Source organism: Gopherus flavomarginatus, chromosome 5, assembly GCF_025201925.1.
Source record: "Gopherus flavomarginatus isolate rGopFla2 chromosome 5, rGopFla2.mat.asm, whole genome shotgun sequence".
Classification (NCBI taxonomy): Eukaryota; Metazoa; Chordata; order Testudines; family Testudinidae; genus Gopherus; species Gopherus flavomarginatus.
In genome coordinates this window covers 27,520,703-27,547,017 of record NC_066621.1, presented here as the reverse complement: position 1 = coordinate 27,547,017, position 26,315 = coordinate 27,520,703, and the positions used below count along the sequence as shown (strand labels likewise).

General features: G+C 47.0%; 1 protein-coding gene across 2 annotated transcripts in view; it reads right to left on the bottom strand.

Annotated features, from left to right (window-relative positions):
- Positions 1 to 26,315, bottom strand: part of IPO9 (importin 9) — a 194,781-nt gene that overhangs the window by 23,640 nt on the left and 144,826 nt on the right. For both annotated transcript variants that reach the window (XM_050956106.1, XM_050956107.1), the window contains 4 exons: positions 25,905 to 26,033; positions 24,260 to 24,535; positions 22,732 to 22,898; positions 5,254 to 5,387 (listed from right to left, as the gene is read on the bottom strand). In XM_050956106.1, coding sequence (XP_050812063.1) covers positions 5,254 to 5,387; positions 22,732 to 22,898; positions 24,260 to 24,535; positions 25,905 to 26,033 — 706 coding nt within the window. The remainder of the gene's footprint in view (positions 1 to 5,253; positions 5,388 to 22,731; positions 22,899 to 24,259; positions 24,536 to 25,904; positions 26,034 to 26,315) is intronic.

Here is a 26,315-nt window from a genome sequence, read left to right as displayed (position 1 = left end):
GGAGTAGCACTGAAATCGATATTGCCATGTCGGATTAGGGTTAGTGTGGCCGCAATTCGACGGTATTGGCCTCTGGGCGCTATCCCACACTGCACCATTGTGACCGCTCTGGAAAGCAATCTGAACTCGGATGCACTGGCCAGGTAGATAGGAAAAGTCCCGCGAACTTTTGAATTTCATTTCCTGTTTGCCCAGTGTGGAGCTCTGATCAGCACGGGTGGCCATGCAGTCCCAAATCCAAAAAGAGCTCCAGCATGGACCGTACGGGAGATACTGGATCTGATCACTGTATGGGGAGACAAATCTGATGTATCTGAGCTCTCTTACAGAAGACGAAATGACAAAGCATTTGAAAAAATCATCAGGCTATGATAGAGAGTCCACAGCAGGGACTCAGCACAGTGCTGCGTGACGAGCGTAATGGAAAGCCAAAGAATCAAATGGACGCTCATGGAGGGAGGGGATACTGAGGACTCCAGCTATCCCACAGTCTCCGAAAAGCATTTGCATTCTTGGCTGAGCTCCCAATGCCTAAAGGGTCAAAAACATTTTCCCGGGTGTTTCAGGGTGTATGTATTCAATTTACACCCTTCCTCCACCAAAAAAAAGAAAAGGGAAAAAAATAGTTTCTCGCCTTTTTTCAATGTCACTCTATGTCTACTGCATGCTCTGGTAGCCAGGGTGCTGCAGCGCTGAACACCAACATCCCCTTCCTGATGGCAGACGGTGCAAAATGACCGGTATCCATTGTCATCATCAGCCCGTGAGTGCTCCTGGCTGACCTCGGTAAAAATGGGAATGACTCCCGGTCATTCCAGGAAGACGGTACAGAAGGTTTGGTAACCGTCCTCATCATAGCAATTGGAGGCTGAGCTCCATCAGCCTCCACCCCCTTTCATGTCTAAAGAAGATTCCGTACTCCTTGGACTATCACAGCAGCTGGAGGTTGCGCTCCTCTCCCCCCAACCCCTTTAATGTCCTGCCTAGACTATCATAGCAGTTGGAGGCTGCCTCCCCCTCATTTTATCTTACTAAAAACTCAGTGTTTCTTATTCCTGCATTCTTTATTACTTCATCACACAAATGGGGGAACACTGCCACAGTAGCCCAGGAGGGCTGGGGGAGGAGGGAAGCAACGGGTGGGGTTGTTGCAGGGGCACTCCCTAGAATGGCATGCATCTCATCATTTCTGTGGGATCTTTGGGGCTGTGACCTGGAGCAGCTGTGCTCTCTGGTTCTCTAGTACAGTTGCCTCATATTCTAGGCAGGACTGACTATTTTTAGACAAAACATAAAGAAGGGAATGACCTGGGGAGTCATTCCCATTTTTGTCCATGTGCCTGGCCGACCTCAGGGAGGCCAGCTAGGAGCACCCATGACAGCAGCAGATGGTACAAAAGGACTGATAACCGTCATAGCCAATTTCCAAATGCCAACGGTGCAAAATGACTGATAACCATCATCTCATCGCCAATTTACAATGGCAGACGGTGCAATAGGGATGGTAACTGTCTCTGCTACCGTGCAAAGGCAAATGAATGCTGCTGTGTAGCACTGCAGTACCACGTCTGTCAGCAGCATCCAGTACACATACGGTGACAGTGACAAAAAGCAAAACAGGCTCCATGGTTGCCATGCTATGGCGTCTGCCAGGGCAATCCAGGGAAAAAGGGCACGAAATGATTGTCTGCCATTGCTTTCACGGAGGAAGGATTGAGTGAAGACATTTACCCAGAATCACCCGCGACACTGTTTTTGCCCCATCATGCACTGGGATCTCAACCCAGAACTCCAATGGGCAGGGGAGACTGCGGGAACTATGGGATAGCTAGGGGATAGCTACCCACAGTGCATCCGGAAATTGATGCTAGCCTCGGTACATGGACGCACACCGCCGAATTAATGTGCTTAGTGTGGCTGCGTGCACTCTACTTTATACAATCTGTTTTAAAAAACGGTTTCTGTAAAATCGGAATAATCCCATAGTGTAGACATACTCAATTACTGACTAAATTTTATTAAGCTAAGATTTTCTAAAGAGACTAGTGATTTTGGGAACCCAACTTGACACACCTCTTAAGGGGACAAGCAGTCAGCACTTCTGAACGTTGAACTCCTATAACACATCTCCAGTGGGGCAGCCACAAACTGAGGCACCCAAAGTCACTAGACGCTTTTGTAAAAGCAGCAAAGAGTCCTGTGGCACCTTATAGACTAACAGACGTATTGGAGCATGAGCTTTTGTGGGTGAATACCCACGTCGTTGCATCTGACGAAGTGGGTATTCACCCACAAAAGCTCATGCTCCAATACGTCTGTTAGTCTATAAGGTGCCACAGGACTCTTTGCTGCTTTTACAGACCCAGACTAACATGGCTACCCCTCTGATACTAGATGCTTTTGAAAATTCTTGTTTTCTCTCTGAAGCTGATGAAGGACCTGGAGGACAAAATCTTGTATCAACCAAATCTGAATTCAACCCTACTATCTACCTAACACCAGTAAAAAGTGTAAGGGCAAATACTGGAGAGATGCACTCCACAGAGAGACTTTTAACTAATGATGGAACAAATGAGTCTCAGTTCTCCATCTGTAAAATGGAGATAAAGGGTAGGGTAGTGGAAGTAATATTGTATTATCTATTTACATTGTAAGCTATTTGAGGCAGGTGCTGACTCTTATGTGTTTGCACAACTGGGCTCCCATCTCAGTTGGGGTCTCAGGTGCTACTGGTAATATAAATGTGTAGCCTATTGCTTCATCTGAACACTTTTTAGGACACTAGTTTCAGATTAATAAACCTCTTAAATACAACAAACTGAGTAGGATCACAGTTACATCAAAATTTAACAATTGTGCACATTGAATTCTTACATGCCCACCTTCCTCTTCATGGTTATGCAACATTGATGCATGAAACAAAAACTCTGAAGGCAAAAAAGAAACAAAGATAGCGGAAGGACCCAAAAGACTTACTAATTCTGAATCAGGCCCAAAAAATCAAAAAGAACTGGGAAAAGGTTTAAGAAATAATCAGATTTTCAAGGGTTCTGTTTGATTGTTAGATAATTTAAAAAAGGGAGTTCTATTTGGATTAAATATTGGAATAAAGTTAAAGTTTCTGACTTGGATTGTAAAGTGGATAAAACTGAAAGCTTCAAAGAATAATGAGTCAGGGCCTCACTTAAAGAACAGGGTCTAATGAACATTTGTGACATGTGACAGTAACTCAGACATAGCAATACTGAGAAATTGCTTTAGCCTGGCAGTCTAGAACGATGCTAAGGATCAGCATTTGGGTCCCAAACCCAATCTTTAATTTAGGGACTTAATCCTAATATTATTAGTTTTGCCACTGACTTCCATGGGAGCAGGAGGCATCATCACATGTCATTCAAATGAGTACCTGGCCAACACACAGCACAGCATAGTCACCTTGGAGTGGTAACCCTTGTCACTAAAATACAGAGGCAGAAACGCTACAAAAATCAAAGTTACTTTACCAAAAAAAAAAAAAAAAACTGTTCAAACAATTCCCTTCCTTTCCTGCAGCTGAAGCCAGCACTATTGTCCATCTCAATCCAATGCTACTTATTTATTATGTACCGATGTTAATGCCTGTTGCCCAGTCTCTCAATCAGAGTTATACTGTGGGGTTAGCAAAGTAACTGGCAGACGGACAGGGAGTGCCTTTGAGTGGGGGAGAAGGTACAATAAAACTTCTCAATAAAACTAGTACACTTGGAGTTAAATATTAAGTTTTAGTGCCCCAGATGAGACATTTCGGAGTGACAAGCCTAGTGAGACTGAGTAAATGTATGTTACACAGAGATAGTAAACTAGTATCTCATTTCCTCTTTAAGAAACTAAGATCTTGTGAAACAAAGAAGTGGTGGCAGTTATTCTCTGTGATAAAGTGTTTATCCAGACAAAGTTCCTGTAGCTTTTTTCAGTGACAAGACAGCAAGTGTGTTGCAACTGCTGCTTACATTTTGTATTCCCCACCTGTTACTTTCTAAGATTTCAATCCTGTCACCTGTGAGCAGATCCTTGGGACCAGAAAAATAAGGTGCAAGACTGAAGTCTTAGCTAGAGAGCTCTGCAGGGCAGGGAACATTTTTCATGGGTGCGTAGTGCCCTCCCCCAACTGAGTGCAGGGGTCACTAGGGCCTACCACAATACAATTACTACTACAGATCTCTACAAAGGAAACTCACCAAAAAGCCTAGACCAGTGGTTCTTAGCCCACAGGGCCCAATTAGCACAAAACTGCAGCCCATGTGACATCCTCAGGGCCATAGAGCAGTGTTCTCCAAAGTGGGGTGTGCAAGAGGATCCTTGGGGGTGCGCGGCAGGACGACAGAGTCCAAGCGGCTTTTTTTTTTTTTTTTTTTTGCACTTCAGCAGTTTGAGTGGGAGTCTGAGGTTTTTTTTTTTTTTTTTTTGGCGCTTCGGTGCGGCAGGGGGTGCATGCTCAAAAATTTTTTACTGATAGGGGTGCGTGATCAAAAAAGTTTGGAGACCACTGCCATAGAGGTAGTATATATACTCTGTGGATGCAGCCCACACAACACAGAGAGCTGCATATGCAGCCCACAATGGTAAATAGTCTAAGGCCAGTGGGTTCCCAATCTATCAGGAGAAACGCTTATTTTAAATTAAATGTAATGCTGATTAAAGATGCTGGGCTAAAAGCACTAGAGACTGAAGTTCTTTAGGGGGAGCATGACCATAGTGCAAGTTTCTACTAAGCTGCCCCCCACTCCCATGAGCCATGCCCCTGACGTAAAGTATCCTCTACCACCTAATGGTGGTAACTTCAGTCTCATTGGGCAAGTCAGTCCTTCATTTCCTTTACTGTGATTACCAATACTGTCCACTGAACGCTCATTTCACAGAGGTTACCAAGCACCACGACAATATAAGTTTTAGGTCCTTCAGCTAGGAATGAATTTGATCTAGTGACATAGCAGTGAAGGCCTCCATACCTCATGAGCCTTTTAATTTCCCCTAATCTTAAATTAGAAGTGTAAGAACAATGTTCCCAAACCCAATCAAGAATTTGGTAAGCAATTAATAGGTATATTAATCTTGCTAACTTTGGGCAAGTTCCAATAAAAAATGTCTGTTTTCTCTATAGAAACATACTCAACAAAACTGCAGGAGACCTAGAAAATCTTTTGGAGGCTTTCCAAGTGTGCCACAAGGTAATATTTATAGGCCCAACCTTGTTAGAGCAATTTGATTACTTACTTTTGGCTGATTTGGATCGTGTGCGTATTCCCTCGTCCATATTGAATATTTCTTCACCCTTCACCCTAATGTCCTGCAAGCGCTTGTCATCACTGTTGATACCATACTGGAGGAGTTTACACAACGCTACAGAGCTGAGGAGGAAAAGTGTAGCGCATGAGTCTTCCTCTGTCCTATACATAATCCAAAATTTATGAACCAAATATAACTTGATTTAGTTTACAGGCTTTATCTCAAAGTTCAGTTCACTATAGTTGCACATAAACTCAAAAATGAAAAAATATTCCACATACACCCGCTTATTCAGCTCATGAAAAGGGCTGAAGTTCCAGTTACAGATATTCAGGGACTTGAGCTCCTCCTTTTTGGCTTCTTCCCCTGCTTCATCCATTACAAAGGAATCACATTACCCCTGCTTTGCCCCAATTCCAAGAGTCAATCCCCAATCTTAAAAATCATGGCAGGCCAACAACTTGGTCAAGGTGGTATGATGAAGATGCCTCTCAGATGGCAATTTAGGGGTAAAAAAACATTGTTTAAGGTTCCCCAATCCTTTTCATAGGAATTGTCCCAGCCTCTGACTCGTCTACTCATTCAAAAGCCCTATTATTATACACATTGGGCCCAAAATGTGTGAGGTGCTTGATAAAAGGACAGGTATCAGAGGGGTAGCCATGTTAGTCTGGATCTGTAAAAGCAGCAAAGAGTTCTGTGGCACCTTATAGACTAACAGACGTATTGGAGCACGAGCTTTTGTGGGTGCATCCGACGAAGTGGGTATTCACCCACGAAAGCTCATGCTCCAATATGTCTGTTAGTCTATAAGGTGCCACAAAACTCTTTGCTGATAAAAGGACAGTTACCTGTTTCCGTAACTGGCGTCCGACGAAGTGGGTATTCACCCATGAACGCTCATGCTCCGTGATGGGGCAAGGCCAGATGGCTACAGTAAAATACTGAGGAACAGGTATGTTAGCCCCAGGCTAAACAAATCCCTAGTACCATGGTAACCAAATGGTAGTTGCTCCAGGTTAATCAAGGCACCTGGGGTCAATTAAGATCTTTCCAGAAGGCAGTGGAGATAGCTACATTGATTAGAACACCTGCAGCCAATCAAGGCAGGCTAATCAGGGCACCTGGGTTTAAAAAGGAGCTCACTCCAGTCAGGCGAGGAGGAGCCAGAGGAGAGGAAATGCGCGTGAGGAGCTGGGAGCAAGAGGCGCAAGGAGCTGAGAGTGAGAGGGTGTGCTGCTGGAGGATTGAGGAATTATCAGATAATCATGCATTATCAGAAGCCAGGAGGAAGGTCCTGTGGTGAGGATAAAGAAGGTGTTCGGAGGAGGCCATGGGGAAGTAGCCCAGGGAGTTGTAGCTGTCATGCAGCTGTTACAGGAGGCACTATAGATAGCTGCAATGCACAGGGCCCTGGGCTGGAACCCGGAGTAGAGGGCAGGCCCGGGTTCCCCCCAAACCTTGCAACTCCTGATCAGACACAGGAGGAGTTGACCCAGACTGTGCATTCCACGAGAGGGGAAGATCACTGAGGTGAGCAAATCTGCCAATAAGCGCAGGACCCACCAAGGTAAAGGAAGAACATCGTCAAAACTCCAATACGTCTGTTAGTCTATAAGGTGCCATAGAATTCTTTGCTGATAAAAGGACAGTTACCTGTTTCCGTAACTGGTGTTCTTCAAGATGTGTTGCTCAGGTGTATTCCATTATAGGTGTGCGTGCTCGCCACGTGCACCGGTGCTGGAAGTTTTTCCCTTAGCAGTATCCATAGCGGGAGAGCACCGCTGCGACCCCTGGAGTGGCGCCGACATATCGCACCATAAAGGGGGCTGTGCCCTCCCTCTACTCTCAGTTCCTTCTTGCCAGACAACTCTGACAGAAGGGACGGAGGGTGGGGCGTGAAATACACCTGAGCAACACATCTCAAAGAAAGCCAGTTACGGAAACAGGTAACTGTCCTTTCTTCTTCGAGTGATTGCTCATGTGTATTCCACTATAGGTGACTCCAAGCTATACCTGATGGAGGCGGGTAGGAGTTTAAATGTAAAGTTTTAACTGTTACTGGGGTGGAGCACTGCCCTACCAAACCCAGTGTCATCCCTTGTTTGGTAGACGATCGCATAGTGTGATGAAAAGGTGTGGACAGAGGACCATGTATCAGCCCTACAGATGTCCTGGATAGGGACATGAGCCACACAGGCCGCTGACGAGGCTTGGGCTCTGGTGGAATGTGCCTTTACAATAGGAGGTGGGGGAACCCCTGCCAGGTCGTAACAGGTGCGAATGCACAAGGTGATCCAGCGGGAGATGCACTGGGTGGACACTGGCCGTCCCCTCATGGGCTCGGCTGAAGCAATAAAAAGCTGGGGGGACTTCCTAAATGAGCTGGTTCTGTCCAGGGAGAAGGCCAGCGCTCTGCGCACATCCAACGTGTGCATGCGTGTGGGCTCCCCAGCCCAGGTCCTAGGCATCTGACACTAGATCTAGTGATGGAGGGGGCTCTCGGAAGGGGACACCCTGGAGCATGTTGCTCGGGAGGGACCACCATTGGAGATCTGCCACCACCCTGGGCAGCAGTGTGACCACCTTGTCCAGGCTGTCTCTAACCTGGGAGTACTGGGAGGCCAGCCAGAGCTGAAGGGGCCTCATTTGAAGCCTGGCATGTCGCACCACATAGGTGCATGCTGCCATGTGGCCAAGGATTTGCAGGCATACCTGTGCCATGGTCACTGGAAAGGCCATGACCGAAGCGATGACAGTTTTGAGCGTCTTGAATCTGTCCCGTGGAAGGCGGGCTATGGCCACCCGGGAATCCAGCAGCGCCCCTATAAAGCTTATGCGCTGAACTGAGATTAAGGTGGATTTCTCATCGTTTACTAGTAGGCCGAGAGCTGCACAGGTGTTTAGCAGGATGCTCATGTGCTGCTGTACCAGCGACCGAGACCAGCCCTTGAGCAGCCAGTAGCTGAAGAAGGGAAAGATTTGCAGCCCTTTTGTCCAGAGGTGGGCAGCCATGACAACCATGCACTTTGTAAATACTCTGAGGCAGTAGAGAGGCCAAAGGGGAGGACTGTAAACTGGAAATGGTCCTCACTCACCAAGAAACGGAGGAAACGCCTGTGACCCTCAAATATGTGGATGTGAAAGTAAGCATCCTGGAGGTCCAGTGCCGTAAACCAATCCCCCTGGTCTAGGGATGGAATAATAGAGGCCAGGGACACCATGTGGAATTTACAATGAATGAGGAACTGGTTGAGATTCTGCAGGTCGAGGATGGGCCTTCACTTTCGGGATGAGGAAAATACCTGGAGTAAAAACCCCTGCCCTGGTATTCCTGAGGTACCCTTTCCACCGCTCCCAGGGAGAAGAGGCACTCCACCTCCTGACAGAGGAGGATGGCATGCTCCAGGACCCCGGCCAGCTGCCTGGACAGGGGACAGTTGGGAGAGATGGAAAAAAATTGCAGCCTGTACCCTTGGGAAATGGTGCTGAGGACCCATTGGTCCAATGTTACAAGGGCCCATTGCAGTCGGAAGGCCAATAAACAGTTCATAAAAGGCAACTTTATTAACTGGGTGGGGGGGAACACTGGCAACAGGCTCGGTGACCCCCCTCACGAGTCAAAAAAGCCGCTTCCCCGGCTGCCTGGCCTTAGAGGTCACAGGCCGTAGGACCAAATGGGATTGGCATTGGGACTGACGCCTTTGTTCCCTCTGCCGCTTAGGTGGGGGTTTGTATCCGCCCCGAACAAGAGGAGCAGAGGTTTGAGGCCTGGGCTTGTCCTTAGAGGGAGGGATGTACAGGCCTAGCATCTGAAGGGTGGTGCGGGAGTCCTTCATCCTGTGCAGACGGGTGTCTGTCTGTTCTGTAAACAGGGCCTTGCCATCAAATGTCAGGTCCTGCATTATAGACTGGGACTCGACCAATAACCCCAAGAGCAAGAGCCATGACACCTGTCGCATGGAGACTGCAAAAGCCATTGTACGAGTGGTTGTGTCCACTGCATCTGAAGCCGCCTGGAGAGCTGCTTTGGCCGTGGCCGCACTCTCCTCAATCAAGGCCCGAAACTCTTTTCCGTCCTTGTCCCGAAGAAGGGGCTCAAACTTAGAGAGGGAACCCCAGAGATTAAACTCATACTGGCTCAGCAGTGCCTGGTGGTTGGCCACTCTGAACTGGAAACTCGCGGATGAATAAACCTTTTCCCCAAAGGTATCCAAGTCTACGAGCGTCCTTATCTTTTGGTGTGGCCGTGGGCTGGCCATTCCGCTCACGGTGGTGGACCGACTCTACCATCAAGGAGTTAGGAGCTGGGTGGGTGTATAGGTACTCATGACCTTTGTGGGGACGAAGTACTTCCTCTCGACCTTTTTGGAAATTGACGCAAGGGAGGCCGGGATCTGCCAGAGGCCAATGGTGATGCTGGCTACTCCCTGATGGAATGGGAGCGCCACATGCCCCGGTACCGAGGAGGCAAGGACATTGAAAAGGTTATCGGAGGGCTTCTCCATTTCCTTGGCCCGGAGCTCGAGATTTGCTGCCACCCTCCTAAGCAGCTCCTGATGCGCCTTGAAATCCTCTTGGGAAGAGGGAGGCGGTACCGCAACTGAATCACCTGGTGCAGAAGAGGTGGATGGTATGGTGCCTTCAGCCACCGATGGCATTGTGGGCTCGACGTCTGGGTCCGATGCCGCAGTCGGTGCTGGGGGTTCGGCGCCCATGATCTGATCCCAGTGCCGGGGAGGTGATGCAGGGCAGCCTTGAGAGGCTCCCACCACAGAGCGAGGTCTTGGCTGCGCAGGAACCTGAGGCCACAGTGCCCAGTGGCACCATTGTCCTTGCCAGGGAACGGCTTGGAAATGACTTGCCACAGGTGCCAGCAGGGTTGGTTGGTGATGTGGTGCGGTGCAGCTTGGAGATATGGCTGCATGCCGATGCCGAAGTCCTGGAGAAACATACAGTGCCGTAGGAATGATTGGAGCGGTCTCTGTCATGACGGCTCTCGCCCCGAGACTTTGACCTGGAGGAAGTATCTCTGGACTCCCTGCGGCACCTGCAACCATGGCGTCTCGATGCCAGGGACTCTCGGGACGCACTCTGAGCATGGCCTCTGTAACGGCGGGCGTTTGAGTACGGAGTCGAGACCTGTTCCTCTCAGACTGGCTGGAGGAGGAACGGCGTCGTCTCTTGTCACCTCCCCCGACGGTGTCCGAGACTGGAGGAGATCCGCTCACTGAAGAGCCAGGACGCGGAGTCAACATCTATAGCGGGGCTCTACTCGGCACCTCGACCTGGGAAGGTGCCTCGACCTCTGACACCTCCAGGGAGGGCTAATGGGTGCCCAAGGGCGGCTTTCCATGGGACCGGGGCCCGACTGAGGCAGCACACCTGGCACCGGAAGCACCAGAACATCACGCGCAGCCTGAGCTGCCTCTGGTGTCGATGGCATGCCTACTTCGGGCGAGGCTTGCGCGGACGGGACTGGACTACTCCGCTCAGCATGAGTCGGAGGTCTACGTCCAGATGGGGATCGTGGGCTGCCCAACTCAGGTCTGGCCTCACCCCTCTCTTTTTCTTGGTGATGCTGAGTCTTCCCTTGTTTAGGTGGGAAGCGATGCCAGCTTGTCAACGGCACCTCGCTGCGCGCGGAGGACACTGTACCAGGTGCAGAATCAGGATGGTGCACCGGAGGCACTTCGCTGCATGCCGAAGACAAGGTGCCGGGCGTGGGATCGGCTCGACGCACCGGTGCTGGGGCCACTGCTGATTCCATGAGGAGAGCTTGGAGTCGGATCTCACGCTCCTTCTTTGTTCGCGGCTTGAAGGAGCAGCAGATCTTACACTTCTCACTAATGTGAGCCTCGCCAAGACAGCGAAGACACTGACTGTGTGGATCGCTTCTGGGCATGGAGTTGCAACAAGAGTTGCAAGACTTGAAGCCTGGGCCACGGGGCATGCCCTGAGCCAAGCTTAACAAGAGAAAGTTCAGCAAGGAGGTTTTCCAAAGACTGGATACCACTAAGGCTATAACACTGCAGCCTAGGCTGGAGCAAGTTCCGACTACCTTCACTGGCAGCAAGAAAGAACTGAGGGTGGAGGGAGCGCGCAGCCCCCTTTATGACATGATATGTCGGCACCACTCCGGGGTCGCAGCGGTGCTCCCCCACTACGGATACTGCTAAGGGAAAAACTTCCGGTACCGGTGCACGTGGCAAGCACAGACATCTATAGTGGAATACACCTGAGCAATCACTCGAAGAAGAAGAAGAAGACAGTCCCAGGTCAGATGTTTACAGTCTATGAATAGTCCTGATGTTATAGACTCAGACTCATAGACTTTAAGGTCAGAAGGGACCATTTTGATCATCTAGTCTGACCTCCTGCACAACGCAGGCCACAGCATCTCACCCACCCACACTTAATCTGGTCTGTCTGTGGGAATAGGGCTCTGACCCTGTTATGAGAGAAGACAACAACAAAAGGGAACAGGGTAGGAGGAAGAGAGGCTACAAGGTAGAAGTGACTGGTGGCTCTGCATACATTTGTTTTACATGATGTTTTCATGTTCTTCAAAAATGACTAGTGTGTTAAAAATTTAAAAAAAAAAATTCGACCCCAGCTTCTCAAAGCACTAAGGGTATAGTGCAGGTGTTCTCCAACCTTTTTTCCCTACCATGCCACCCCATACTTCTGCACTGCTGCTGGCAGTGGTGCTGCCTTCAGAGCTGGGTGCCCAGGCAGCAGCCGCTGCTCTCACGACCCTCCTACCACAGTTTTGCAACCCCCTTTCAGGTGGGCACTCCCTGTTTGATAAATGCTGGTATAGTGGGTGTAATAAATTAGCTATACAACTAAAGCTTCAATTTATTCATAACTTCAAGATGGTAACAACCCCATAAAAGTCAAATGCTCACTGACATATGTGGTTATATCAAATGGGTCAATCAAATCAAATTTCTTCCTCACATTCCCTGTATGACAAGAACCTACATACTTCTTCAAAAAGAAAATTCAGTCCACAGGGATCACCTCTCATTTTGCCCTGCACTAGCCAAGGTTGCAGAAGTTTTTGGGGGCCCAGGACAAAATCTGAAACTGAGGTCCCCTGTCCTTCCAAAAAATGACCATTGAGGGGAGGTCTTGGGGTGTGGGTGGTGGCGCTGAAGACTGAGTCTGCAACACACTCAACCTGCAGCAACAGCTTGGCTTCTGTCCTGCAAGACTGGGCTCAGGTCCCTACTCCCAGCAAGTGGGGTCATGGCATCATTCAGGTTTAGCCCAGCTGTCCCTCCATTGTGACCGAAGGGCCACTGAGCCAGACCTGAGAGGCGCTGCAACTCTGTGTGCCAAGTCGCAACATCACTTGTCTTGGGAGCCTTCTCAAATGGAAGCCCAGACAAGTTGCCCTTCCCCCTTCCCAACACTTTCACCTCCTCCTCCATCACAGCCCCAGTAGTCTCTTGCCTTATATCCAACCCTAACCTCTCCACCCGCCCCAGTGATCCTATATCTTTGCCTCTCCTTACTTTTTTGTTTAAAATAAGTTTTAAAGGACAGAGGGATCATCATAATCATCTTGTCTGAATTCCTGCATAACAAAAGCCATAGAATTTCAACCAGTGATTGCTACATCAAGCAAAAACTTCTGGCTGAGCTAGAGCAGATCTTTTAGAAAGACACCCAATTTTGATATAAAGATCTAAAGTGATGGAGAATCCACTGCATTACTAAGTAAGCTGTTCCAATGGTTAGTTACCCTCACTGACAAAAATGCAAACCTCATGTTTCGTTTGATACTGCAACTCTACCCCGATATAACGCAACCCAATATAACACAAATTCGGATATAACGCGGTAAAGCAGCACTCTGGGGGGGGGGGCGGGGCTGCAAGCTATGGTGGATCAAAGCAAGTTTGATATAATGCGGTTTCACCTATAACGTGGTAAGATTTTTTGGCTCCCGAGGACAGCATTATGTCAGGGTAGAGGTGTATCTAGCTTCAGCTTCCAGCCATGGGATATTGTTATGTCTGTCTGCTAAACAGCCCTCTCCCCAGAAATCTGCTCAAGTAAGTACTTCTAGCACATGGTTAAACCATTGTTAGCCTTCTCTTTGATAAACTGAATACACTGAGCTTTAGTGTCTCATTGTAAGGCTGGTGTTCAAACCATAAGTCTTCTTATGGCTCTTTTATGAACTCTTCCCAATTTTGCAATACCCTTTCTGAAATGCTGATGCCAGAACCGGACAAGTACTTCCACTGCCCCCAGGCTCTCCCTGTCCCTGACCCTCACAGTATAAGTCTGTCCTGCTTTTCCCTAGCCTCAAAAAGCTATCCCTCACTCTGATATGCCTCTCCAGATACCTACCTCCTCCTCCCTTTTACCTCTAAGCTTTGAATGTGCAGTCTAAAATCAAGGCATTCACTCCCTAAGCACCACCTTGGATCCCCTGCAATCTGGCTTCTGACTTCTCCACTCTACTGAAGCAGCTCCCATGACTATTTCCTAGCCAAATCTCAGGGCCTTTTACACCATCCTCAGCCTCTTTGCTGCTTTTAACACATTAGATCCATCTTGACATCATACCCTTGCTGAGGTTGTGAGACATTGGGTAAAATTTTCAGAAGGACGTAAGCAACTTCCGAGTCTAAGTCCTGTTTTCAAAAGAAACTGAGTACTTAGGAGTCTAAATCTTATTGAAAGCAATGGGACTCTTGCTCCTAAGTGCCTCAGTCTTTTAAAAATGTGACACAGGTGCTTTTGAAAGTTTTACCCATTGTCTCCTCCTGGTTTTTCCTCCTATCTCTGTTACAGTTTCTTCTCTCTCTCTTTTGGTGGATTCTCCTCACCCCTCGGGCTCTGTCCTTGGCTTTTTCTTTCCTTTTCGCACTTTCCACCGGGCGATCATTGGCTCACAAGGCTTCAGCTATCGTTTCTATGCAGATGATTTGCAAAGCTATTCCTCTACCACTGACCTGCCTCCTTCCAGCTAATTTCACAAATCTCTGCTTTTCTCCTGACATCTCGTTTTGGTTTTCTTATGATCTTAAATTGCAGATGGCCAAGACAGAACTGTTCTTCCCTCCCAAACTTCCTCCACTCCCCTCCTTCTTCATCACTGTCAATTCTACCTAAGGTTTCTCAAGGTTATTTTGATTTTTTGCCCAGCATATCCTGGCCATGTCCAAACTGTTGATTCTACCTCCTCATTGTTGCCAAGATCCATCCTTTTTATCTCTACAGCCAACTCTCATATTCAGCCCCTTGTATCTCTCCTTCACTACTATTTCATCCTCCTCTCTGGACTCTAAATTAATGCTTTGTTCCTCTTAAATCCAAATGAAATGCAGACAAAAGTATCTTCTATGACCATCAATCTGATCGTGTCACTGTGACATTCCCCAGGGTACAATCTGGACTGATGGACACCTGTGTCCCCTTAACTCTCCAACCTGAGGTGCCTTTTACACTGCTTTGCTATGAGAACAACCACTCCTGGTCTGCTCTCACACAGCCTCCAACATGCCAAATCCCTCCTAGCTAGCCACTCCTGAATTATACTTCAGAGCAAAGCCAGCAAATTCCCAGTCCCGGACTTGTCCCCAGAAATATGCATCTTGTACTGTCCGGGTCTTTCCTTCTGTGCAGTACAAGCTCACAGCAAGTCCATCATTTCATTTATGGAAAATGATATGCAGAAATCTTGTTATCTCAAATGGAGGGTCCCAAACACTTCAGTCCAAACACACTGGCTCAGGTAAATAATAAAACAAGTTTATTAACTACAGAAAGATAGATTTTAAATGATTACAAGTAATGAGGCATAAAAGTGAGAATTTCTTACGAAGAAATAAAAGGTGAAATGCAAACTAATACCTAACTTAGCAAGCTAAATGAATTCAAAGCAAAGATTTTCTTACCGCCATGGTTTTACTGGCTCAACTCCTTCAGTCAGGGCCACTCCACCAGTTCAATGATGCTTTCTTTGTCTTTCAAATGTTATTGATGCCGGGAGGAGAGAGAGGTGATTTGTGTCCTCTGTTCTCCCTTCTTATAGCATTTCTCTTCTTTGAGAATCATTTCCAACTGGGGTTCAGATGACAGCAAGTCTGGCCTTGGCTACACTTGAGAGTTACAGCGCAATGAAAAATTCCCAGGTGCCCTAGCTCACTCCCAGTCCACAGTGGCAAGGCATGTAGAGTGCTCTGACTCTGCAGCTACAGCGTTGCTGGTACTCCATCTCAGCAAGTGGAATAACGTTTGCTGCGCCCCCACTGGAGTGCTGCGGCGCCAGTGTGACCAAGGTGTTGTGTTACTGCGCTGTGATCAGCCTGTGGAAACGTTCCATAATCCCCTTAAGTCAAGTGGCCACTCTTGTCGTTGTGAAATCAGCTGCAGGAAGGCGGAAATGCCCTTTCAAAAGCTCCATTTCAGAGAAGCCGAATGCTTATCAGCTCCGAGAAAAAGTAAACATTTACTGTTTGCTTTGAGTGACAGAGAGAGTGGGGTCTGAACTTACAAGACAGCGTGCTTAAACACTCAGCGTCCCCAAAACCCACTCTCTTTCCCCTCATATACACACAACACGCTCCCTGTCACACTCCACCCAGCCCCACCCATTTGAAAAGCACGTTGCAGTCATTTGCATGCTGGGATAGCTGCCCATAATGCACCGTTCCCAATGCCACTGCAAGTGCCGCAAATGTGGCCATGCCAGTGCACTTGAAGCTGTCAGTGTGGACAGATTGCAGAGCTTTCCCTACTGCGCTCTATGAAGGCGCAGAGAGAGCTCTACATCTGCAAGTGTAGCCATGCCCTCTGTCTGCCAAGAGGTAAATGTCTTGCTCACACCCTTCTTCCTGCCAAAGAATGGCTACTCAACCTGGCAATAGTACACTTGATTGTGTTGACACCTGGCTGAGGTGCTGGCTAACCTTTTGTTTCTGAGGAAACTGGTTTGGGCTGCTTTTCTAAACTTGGAGCATGTCTCAGCAATGTCATACAGTAAAATCTTATAACTTTACATACAATGTTGCTACACACATTTTACCAGGACAATAATGCACAGTAGACGAATTTTCAAATGACATCACAAGGCATACTTTGTACAAAATTTATCATAGTCTTGCGAAAGTGGTGACTCCTTCAAAACCCCTCTACTTGCTCCTCATCCACAAATCTCAAATTTAAAGTTACCATCCCCTTCAAAGCTCAACTCTGACTTTCCCGAATCAAGGTTCATGTTGCTCCCCTTCTCTCTGCTTTACCAATGCTCCCAGCCTCACCTGGGAGATTCTTACATAACCACCTACAAATCTTCCACACAGCTCCCTCAGCATGGTAGACTCTCCCTGGACTCATCCACAAAGCTCCTATCCTATCACAGAAGATTAGGGTTGGAAAAGACCTCAGGAGGTCATCTAATCCAACCCTCTGCTCAAAGCAGGACCAATCCCCAACTAAATCATCCCAGCCAGGGCTTTTTCAAGATGGGCCTTAAAAACCTCTAAGGATGGAGATTCCACCACCTCCCTATGTAACCCATTCCAGTGCTTCACCATCCTCCTAGTGAAATAATTTTTCCTAATATCCAACCTAGACCTCCCCAATGGCAACTTGAGACCACTGCTCCTTGTTCTGTCATCTGCCACCATTGAGAACAGCGGAGCTCCATCTTCTTTAGAACCCTCCTTCAGGGAGTTGAAGGCCACTATCAAATCCCCCCTCATTCTTCTCTTCTGCAGACTAACAAGCCCAGTTCCCTTTGTGACACTGCACTCTATATGAAAGTATGCTGATGAGTGCGAATATAATGTAACTAAAATATACTTCATGCAAAAGATCTCTGGTAAGATATCATTACAAAGCTTATCTGCTGAGTGTGGTTCATGCTATTTGTATAAATGTATCACTTTTGTATCTGAAACTAGAAATATGAAATATAACTCTGAGGTCCTATTGTAGTTATGCAAAGCGTGGGCCATTAATGGTGGTTTGGAATCTTAATGGCTCCCATTAACCAGGACAATTGACTGTAGATTGCTCTGTTTTACTTGGAAGTCTTCTTTTATACGTGTGTAGTGGTAAGTGGGTAATGAAGTCTTACAGTGATATGTGATCATGTCATCTGAACTGGAATCCATCTTTAACCTGGTGCATTTCCATTAAGAAGGAGGGGTGGGAACCCAGAGGGACAAAGGATTCCAGCCTTGTGCAAAAGATATATAAGTGGGTGGACCAGAACAAACTGGGTGGTCCTCATGAGAAATCCCCTAGCTACCACGTGAGTGGGAACAAGGGCTGTAGCAGGGGAAACGATTGTGCCCAGACTAGGAAGGCGTCCAGTCTGTGATAGAAGCTTATTGAAACACTTGAGGGTGAGGTTTTATCTGTATTCAGTTTTCTTAATGTATTAGGTTTAGACTTGTTTTATTTTATTTTGTTTAGTAATTTATTTTGTTCTGTCTGTTATCACTTGGAACCACTTAAATCCTACTTTTTGTATTTAATAAAATAACTTTTTACTTATTAACGCAGAGTATGTATTAATACCTGGGTGGGGTGGGGGGAGGGCGCAAACAGCTGTGCGTCTCTCTCTATCAGTGTTACAGAGGGGAAACAATTTATGAGTTTACCCCGTATACACCTTATACAGGGTAAAACGGATTTATTTGGTGTTTGGACCCCATTGAGAGCTAGGTATCGGAGCCTACAGCTGTTAAGGGATGTGGCTCAGACTTGGGTCTGGGTTTGCAGCAGGCTGGCAGGTCTGGCTCAACCCAGGCAAGGCACTGAAGTCCCAAGCTGCCAAGGCAGGAAAGCAGGGGCAGAAGTAGTCTTGGCAATCAGTTGGCAGCCCCAAGGGGGTTTCTGTGATCCAATCCATCACACCTTCAGCTTCTCCTGTCCTTGTTTAACTCCTTCTTAAAGAACCACTTCCACCATGATGCTTACAGTGAATTGAATTGACTTGCACAAAAATTGCATATAATTTGCATATTGTTCTTGTATCCTTTTCTAATCTCTGTCTACTTTATCCTTGGATTATGTGTCTCTCTGAGCAGGGACAGTCCTTGAGTATTCAGAAAGCACCTAGCACTTCAGTAAATAACTGAGATTGGGGCTCCATTGTGCTAAGCCCCATGCATACACACAGTGGGAAACAGTCCCTGCCCAATGATTTTACAATCTAAACAGACAAGACAAAGAACGGAAGGGTAAACAACAATACAGAGAAATGAAGTAACTTTCCCGAAGTCACAGCAGGTCAAAGACAGAACTGAGAACAGAATCTAGGTCTTGTGACCCAGTGCACCATTCACTACACCAAACTGTCCCCTAATCTATTTATTCATTTGTGTGCTTCCATTTTGGACAGCATGATTTTCTTGGTTATTTTAATGGTTGCCAGTTTGCCCCATAACTTTAGTGCGCTGAACTTACAAGGAAGGAAAAAATGGTCACCCCTATCTTTTGTAACTGTTGTTATTTAAGATGTGTTGCATGTCCATTCCATCCTAGGTGTCGGCGCGCCCATGTGCACAGTTGTTGCAGACTTTTGCCTTAGCAGTATCCGTAGGGTTGTCTGTGGTGCCCCCTTAAGTGCTGCACTCATGCGGTGGTATATTAGGAGCCGATGACCCAACACCCTCTCATTTCCTTCTTGCCAGCAACTTCGACAGAGGGGTAAGACAGTGGGTAACGTAATGGACATGAGCAACACACCTCAAAGAACAGTTACAAGAGGTAGGCAACTGGTTTTTCTGCTTTGAGTGCTTGCTCATGTCGATTCCATTTTAGGTGACTCATAAGCAGTATCCTCAGAGGTGGGCTTGAAGTTCACAGTTTGGCAGCTTGTAGTACTGCTCTACTGAAGTCAGCATTGTCCCGAGCCTGCTGGGTAAGTGGGTAGTGGGATGTGAAAATATGGACAGACAACCAGGTGGCCACCCTACAGATGTCCTGGATAGGCAATTGGGCAAGAAAGGCTGCCAAAGAGGCCTGCGCCCTGGTTGAGTGCTCCATTACAATCATCGGGGGTTACACCTTTGCCTGATCATAGCAGTAGTGAATGCAAGATGGTGGTGGTGATCCAAGAAGAAAGTCTTTGAGCAGACACTGGGCAACCTTTAATCCTGTCGGCCACTGTGATGAACAATTCCATTAACTTGCGGAATGGGTTGGTCCTTTCAATGTGGAAGGCTAACGCCCTCCAGACGTTTAGGGAATGCACCCTATGCTTCCTCCTCCAACTTATGCGGCTTTGGAAAAAAGATAGGTAAGAAAATGTCCTGGCTCGTATGAAACTGAGAGACCACGTTGGGCAAGAAGGTCAGATGTGGCCTCATCTGGACTTTCTCTTTGTAAAAGACAGCATATGGCAGTTCCATGATGAGCACTCTCATCTCGGAGACCCGGTGGAGAGATGTCACTGTGACCAGGAACATGACATTCCAGGACAGAGAAAGAAGAGAGCAGAAAGCCAGAGGCTCAAAAAGAGGGACCAATGAGCCACAACAGCACCAGATTCAGGTTCCATGGAGGAACGGGGTCCTTGATGTGTGGGTAAAAGGCATTTGAGGCCCTCAAGGAACCTGACTTTTATGTTCTGGGCAAAAACTGACCTACCCTTGAGCAGTGGATGGAAGGCCAAGACAGCCATTAAGTGGTCCTTAATAGATGAAAGGGACAGGAGCTTGAGATGTAGAAGGTAGTCCAGGATTAACTGAAGTGATGCTTGCTCGGGCCAAATGCCTTTTTCTAAGGTCCAGCAGGCAAACAATTTCCATTTGGCCAAGTAGGTCACTCTGGTGGAGGGCTTTCTACTGTCCAACAGTACCTGTTGGGCACTGACCGAGCACTGCCATTCCTGCGCATTCAACAATATAGCAGCCAAGCTGTCAGCTGCAGCACCTCCAGGTTCGGATGCAGAAGACTGCTGTGGTTTTGGGACAGCAGGTCCAGTCGGAGCGGCAGCTGTAATGGAGTGGACACCGAGAAGTCCAGCAGTGTGCTGAACCAGTCCTTCGCTCTGTCCTGCTTGATCTTCATGAGAACTCTGTGAATTAATGGAACAGGGATGAAGGGGTAAAGCAGGCTCTGACCATGGGAGCAGAAAGGCGTCTAACAGGGAGTCCCTGTCGATCCTCTGAATTGAGTAGAAAATGTGGCATTTCCTGTTCTGTCCAGACACAAACAGGTCCACCTTGGGAATTCCCCACTTGTAGAAGAAGAAGCTGACCACTTCCGGATGGAGGAACCACTTGTGGCGAGATTAGAAGGTCCTGCTGAGGCGATCTGCCAAAGCGTTCTTGGCCCCAGAAAGGTAAGCGGCCACGAGATGGAGGTCTCAGAGCTTGAAGGCTTCCTGGCAAAGGGAAGATGATCCGGCCCCGCCCTGTTTGTTGATATAGAACATAGTTGCTGTGTTGTCCGTTAGGACCTGGACAACTTTGCTTACTATGTGAGGTAGGAAGGCTTGGCAGGCAAGGTGAATCACTCTGAACTCTCTGATATTGATATGGAGGAAGTGATTGTGACTGGACCAACCACCTTTCATGCTGACCAACGACCAGATGGGCTCCCCACCACAGCTCCGATGCATCAGAGATGAGCGTTACCGATGGGGAAAGAGCTGCAAAGGGGACTTGTGCCAACACCGATGTAGGATTCTGCCACAAGGTGAGTGATGACAGTCCGCAGTCCAGAATCCGGACCACCCAGTCCATGCTGTGGCTGTTGGGAATGTAGACCAATGCCAACCATGCCTGCAGGGACCTGAAGTGGACCCACACATGCTGGACCATGTAAATGCAGGCCACCATGTGTCCCAATAATTGCAGGCATGTGTGAGCGATAGTGGGAGGTTGGGCTTGCATGTACGCGATTAAGTCCGCCATGGCTTGGAACTGAGCCTCAGAGAGGAAGGCTTTGGCATGAGTAGAGTCTAGGACCATTCCAATTAAATCTATGTGCTGCACTGGGGATAAAGTTGACTTTGTCATGTTTATTAACAGTCCCAGGTCATGACAGGAGGAACAGACTAGATCGAGATGCCTCTGTACCTGATCCTGGGATCATAGAACTGGAAGGGACCTTGAGAGGTCATCTAGTCCAGCCCTCTGCACTTGTGGCAGGACTAATTATCTAGACCATTCCTGACAGGTGTTTGTCTAACCTGCTCTTAAAATAAATCTCCAATGATGGAGATTCCACAACCACCCTAGGCGATTTATTCCAGTGCTTAAACACTCTTGACAGTTAGGAAGTTTTTCCTAATGTCCAACCTAAACCTCCCTTGCTGCAATTTAAGCCCATTGCTTCTTGTACTATCCTCAGAGGTTAAGAAAATTGTTTTTTCTTCCTCCTCCTTGTAACAACCCTTTATGTACTTGAAAACTGTTACGTCCCCTCTTAGTCTTCTCTTTTCCAGACTAAACAAACCCAATTTTTTCAATCTTCCCTCATAGGTGATGTTTTCTAGACCTTTAATCATTTCTGTTGCTCTTCTCTGGATTCTCTCCAATTTGTCCACATCCTTCCTGAAATATGGCGCCCAGAACTGGACACAATACTAGAGTTGAGGTCTAATCAGCATGGATTAGAGCAGAAGAATTACTTCTCATGTCTTGCTTACAATACTCCTGCTAATACATCTCAGAATGATGTTTGCTTCTTTTTGCAACAGTGTTAGACTGTTGACTCATATTTAGTTTGTGATCCACTATGACTCCCAGATCCGTTTCCACAATACTCCTTCCTAGGCAGTCATTTCCGATTTTGTGTGTGTGCAACCGACTGCTCCTTCCTAAATGGAGTACTTTGCATTTTTCCTTATTGAATTTCATCCTATTTACTTCAGACCATTTCTCCAGTTTGTCCAGATCATTTTGAATTTTAATTCTATCCTCCAAAGCACTTGCAACCACTCCCAGCCTGATATTGTCCGCAAACTTTATAAGTGTACCCCCTGTGACATTACCTAAATCATTGATGAAGATATTGAACAGAACCAGACCCAGAATTGATCCCCCTACTCATTATGCCCTTTCAGCATGACTGTGAACCACTGATAACTACTCCCTGGGAATGGCTTTCTAATCAGTTTTACCCATCATCTAGACTGCATTTTCCTAGTTTGTTTATGAGAAGGTCATGCGAGACAGGATCAAAAGCTTTGCTAAAGTCAAGATATACCATGTCTACACTCCCCCGCCTGGCTTGTTACCCTGTCAAAAAAAAAAAAATCCTTTTCCTCCCTCTCCATGTACAGAGCTGCCATTTAGTACAATCTGACAGCAAAGGAGGAAGAGATTTCAGTTCAGTATTGGAGCAGAATTGGCTTTTTGTTCAAGGTGGCTTACAATTTACCCCACCACTCTATGCACCTAGCTACAAAATATAACGGGGCAAGCAGCTAGCATGCTGTAGAGATAGTGGAAGCATTTGGGTTATAGACTACCTTACCTGACTTTGCCTTCATATTGTCCGTAGAACAAATGCTGCCGACTCATCCATTCAGACATTACAAATTCCAAAGCAGGCTTGCCAGTTGGCCCAGGGAGACTACTCAGGAACTCTAACAAGGGCTCCAGCTGGGAGTGAACCAGGTGAGCAAATACCATGATCAAGGACTTAAAAAAAAAAAAAAAGAAAAGAAAAAAATAACACTAGTTGTACACATGTAATAACCCAACAATTAAATGTTTTCTCTTTACCAACCCCCCTGGAGGCTGAGTTTGCTAACACTAAAAAGATTACAGATCCCTGCAAGCCTGTCCACTAGCCAAGAAAGCAAGAAAATTAGACAAGGAGTGAGTGCTTGCCACCTTATTTAGCCCACAGAATGAGACAGGACAAGTTAAACTTCTCACTTGCATCTGAAACCCACAAGACCTCCTAAAGCAAGGACAAAAATGACTAAACCAGCAGAGGTGGCACTGGGCAGCTCCACCAGAAAAAATAATAATTTACATCATGGCAGCACCCAGAAGATTCAATAAAGATCAGGGCACCATTGTGCTGGATGCTGTACATACAGACAGACAGTCCCTGCTCTGAAGAGCTTCCAACCTAAACAGACAAGAAAGATAGAGTGGAAGAAAGGCTCTTAGCCCTTTTTCAGTTGAGGCACAGACATTAAGTCACTTGCCTACAGACATACACAGAGCCTATCTCCCAAGTCCTAGCCCAGTGCCTTCACCAAAAGACTATCCTCATTCCCCCTTCTCACGAAACCCAACCCAATAGCCCTTCTCCAGTGGAGATGAACCACCTGGCTTAGTAACCGCACTGCTCACCTTCCTAAAACTTTCAGGTTTTGGTTACACAGTGTAGCTTTCTAAGGTTCTGACTCAAAGACCAAGCAGTTAAAAATGAACAATATTCTTCAACTTTAATAAGAAAAGCAGGAATCTAAGTTTTAAAAATAGCCTGTTTCTGTTTATTAGAATGCAGCTGGGACCTACATTCTGTTTTCTTAGGTGACCTTGCATTTGGCTGCATTAAAATATATTTGAATGAGCCCCAGTTTACTAGCATTGTTCTGTATAATGAATAAAACAAGACATAGTATTCCAATAATGGCTTCACTAATGTGTTATACAGCGGTAACATCATCTCTCTACTTCTACTTGATATTTGCCTATTTACTGTTCTCTAAGAAAACACCACTCAACTTCTAGAAGAGACTAAGTGATATTCCTAGCTCTCAAGTGAAATTTCACACCTCAACTGAAATTTCAGTAGGAAGTGCCAAAGTCAGGAGATAGTTAACAATATGTGTGATGAAAGGCTTTAAATTCATATTCCTCTGATCCCTCAAGGCAAGAACTATGTCGACAGGATAACCATTTTTGTAGCATACCTAGAATCTGCAATTGCATAGGCAGTGGATACACAGGCATGTATGTAAACTTGTACTTCAGTGACAGGCAATGTTTCTTTTCCTGACACTTCGAACCACTGCTTTCAGTGGGCCTCCCAGCCTGCTCACCTGCATTACACTGAGCGTCTCTGCTTGTTGCATTTTGCTAAGGATTGCTCTCAGAATCTGGTCCAGATTCTCTCCCAGCTCACTTCCTGCTTTGGAAATCAGTGTGGAGACTAGTCTGCCCACAAAAGCAGCTGTGAACTCTGAGGTCCGGGGATCCAGGAGTTGGCTCACCACCTGCATGACATACCACAGCCCATTGTGGCCTTGCTCATCATGCCATTGTGCAATCTGTTCTAGTGCTACTGAGACGTACGCACGCAGACACTCACCACCATTCTGAATACAAGAGAGAGAATTACTGTGTTAGAACTGTCAGATTCTCAAAATCAACTGCATATGTTGTGGGCACCCCCAAGTAACCAAAGAGAACACTCATTTCACCACAGCACAAAGAACTTTACACAGGAAGAAAGAATTAGTATACAAGATGCGTGTGATGGGTAAAATTGTGGAAGTTGTGAGAGATCCAGTGCTCAGAAGACCTAGAGTGTGAGTATCTGCAATTTTGTTTCATTAATCTAGTATGCAGATACATTTCAAGAGATTCTGAACAGCTATAGTCCAGGGCAGCTAGAGAGCAGCATGAGGGACAAACATGATCCAGATTTCTACAGTAAAGCTCTCTATTTTCAAAAAAGACTGCAGTGCTGCAATCCAGCACACTCTATTCACCTTATTCTCGCTGGAGCACTGCTCAGTGGGACCTGTTTTCATGGGCCACACCCATGTGAGAAACGGAACCACAAAGTTGCTTTTCTCTGTTTGAAGGTCAGGGTGAGTAACTGACCCACCTTGGTCTATTCACAAACATGTTTCAGGGGTTGGAAGGGTCAGAAGGCCTTGCTTCCTATAACCTTGAAAGTCCCAATTCCTTGCTTAGAGCTGCTCTGATGACCTCATCAGGCAGCAGCAGTGGCTACTGATAGAGGACAAAAGCTGTTGATGCCCCTTTCCTGCTCATCTGCAAAGGCTCTGGGAGTTTGGTGGAGGGGAAAAGGAAGAAAATATGGTGAGGCAGGAACTGGCCAGGACAGGGGAGCAGCAGAAAAGCAACCACTACTCAGAGAGAGTTGTTCTGAGGAAATCAGGGACCAATATAGCAAGCAGTGAAGCCTGCCCTGAGCATTTCCACCTCCCCTGCTTCTTTAGCCACTTTCCTTTGATGAATGCTGCCAACTGGGGCAAGAGGGGAATTGGGATCAAATCTGTTTTTTCCCCTTGACTCCTGTTTTCTTCCACTCGAATTAACAGGGGAGACTTGCCTACTCTGAAGCAAGGCCTGGGCTCCCCATGCTGAGACTGTTTTGACAGAAAGCCTTGGTCAGGCAGGTTAATTACAAGGGGAAAAAAGGGACATGTTACTGGCACGCTCCAGAGTCCTGACCTGCCAGTTAAAAGGAGGGTCAGCAAAACTCACCACAGACACCAAAATGAGGATGGCAACAATTATTTATAAAAGATAGGAATGGCACTCAGACTTCTGGCAAACTGCCAGTGTGGCTGCTGGTGGGGTCAGACAGAGCCCCCAAAAGGCAAAATGACCCCTTAAAGACTAGATAAAGCATGTCAAGTGACTGACTTGTGTCATCCAACACTTTGGACTGACATGACCCTGCAGTCCCTTCCCCTTCCCTATAGATGTTACCTGCATGGTAGCATTGTCATCCGTGTGCAGGCTGCACTGAGCCACCGCAGGGAATGCTTGGCAAATCAAGAGCTGGGAAAGAGGAGGTTTCGTATTCCTCACAACAGTGGTTAATATATCAATAGAAGTCTGAAAGGGGAAAGCACACAAATAGAAGCTCTTTTAAAAAGCAGTCACAGCACTGTAACTCAGCATTTTCACAAAGCCTGGGAGGGCAAGGTAAGATGTGAAGGCCTACATGGTAATGGGGGGAGAGCACACAACAGTGACAGTGCAGATTCTCCTGAGCTGCCTCGCTCACATGGGGGGTGGGGGAGAGAGGGAATTGATTTTGTTTTCTTGAAAGCAGGCTCCTTTTCAAAAGTTGGAGGAATGCTTTGGTTACTAGTGAGTGCAGGAGATGTCACTCAT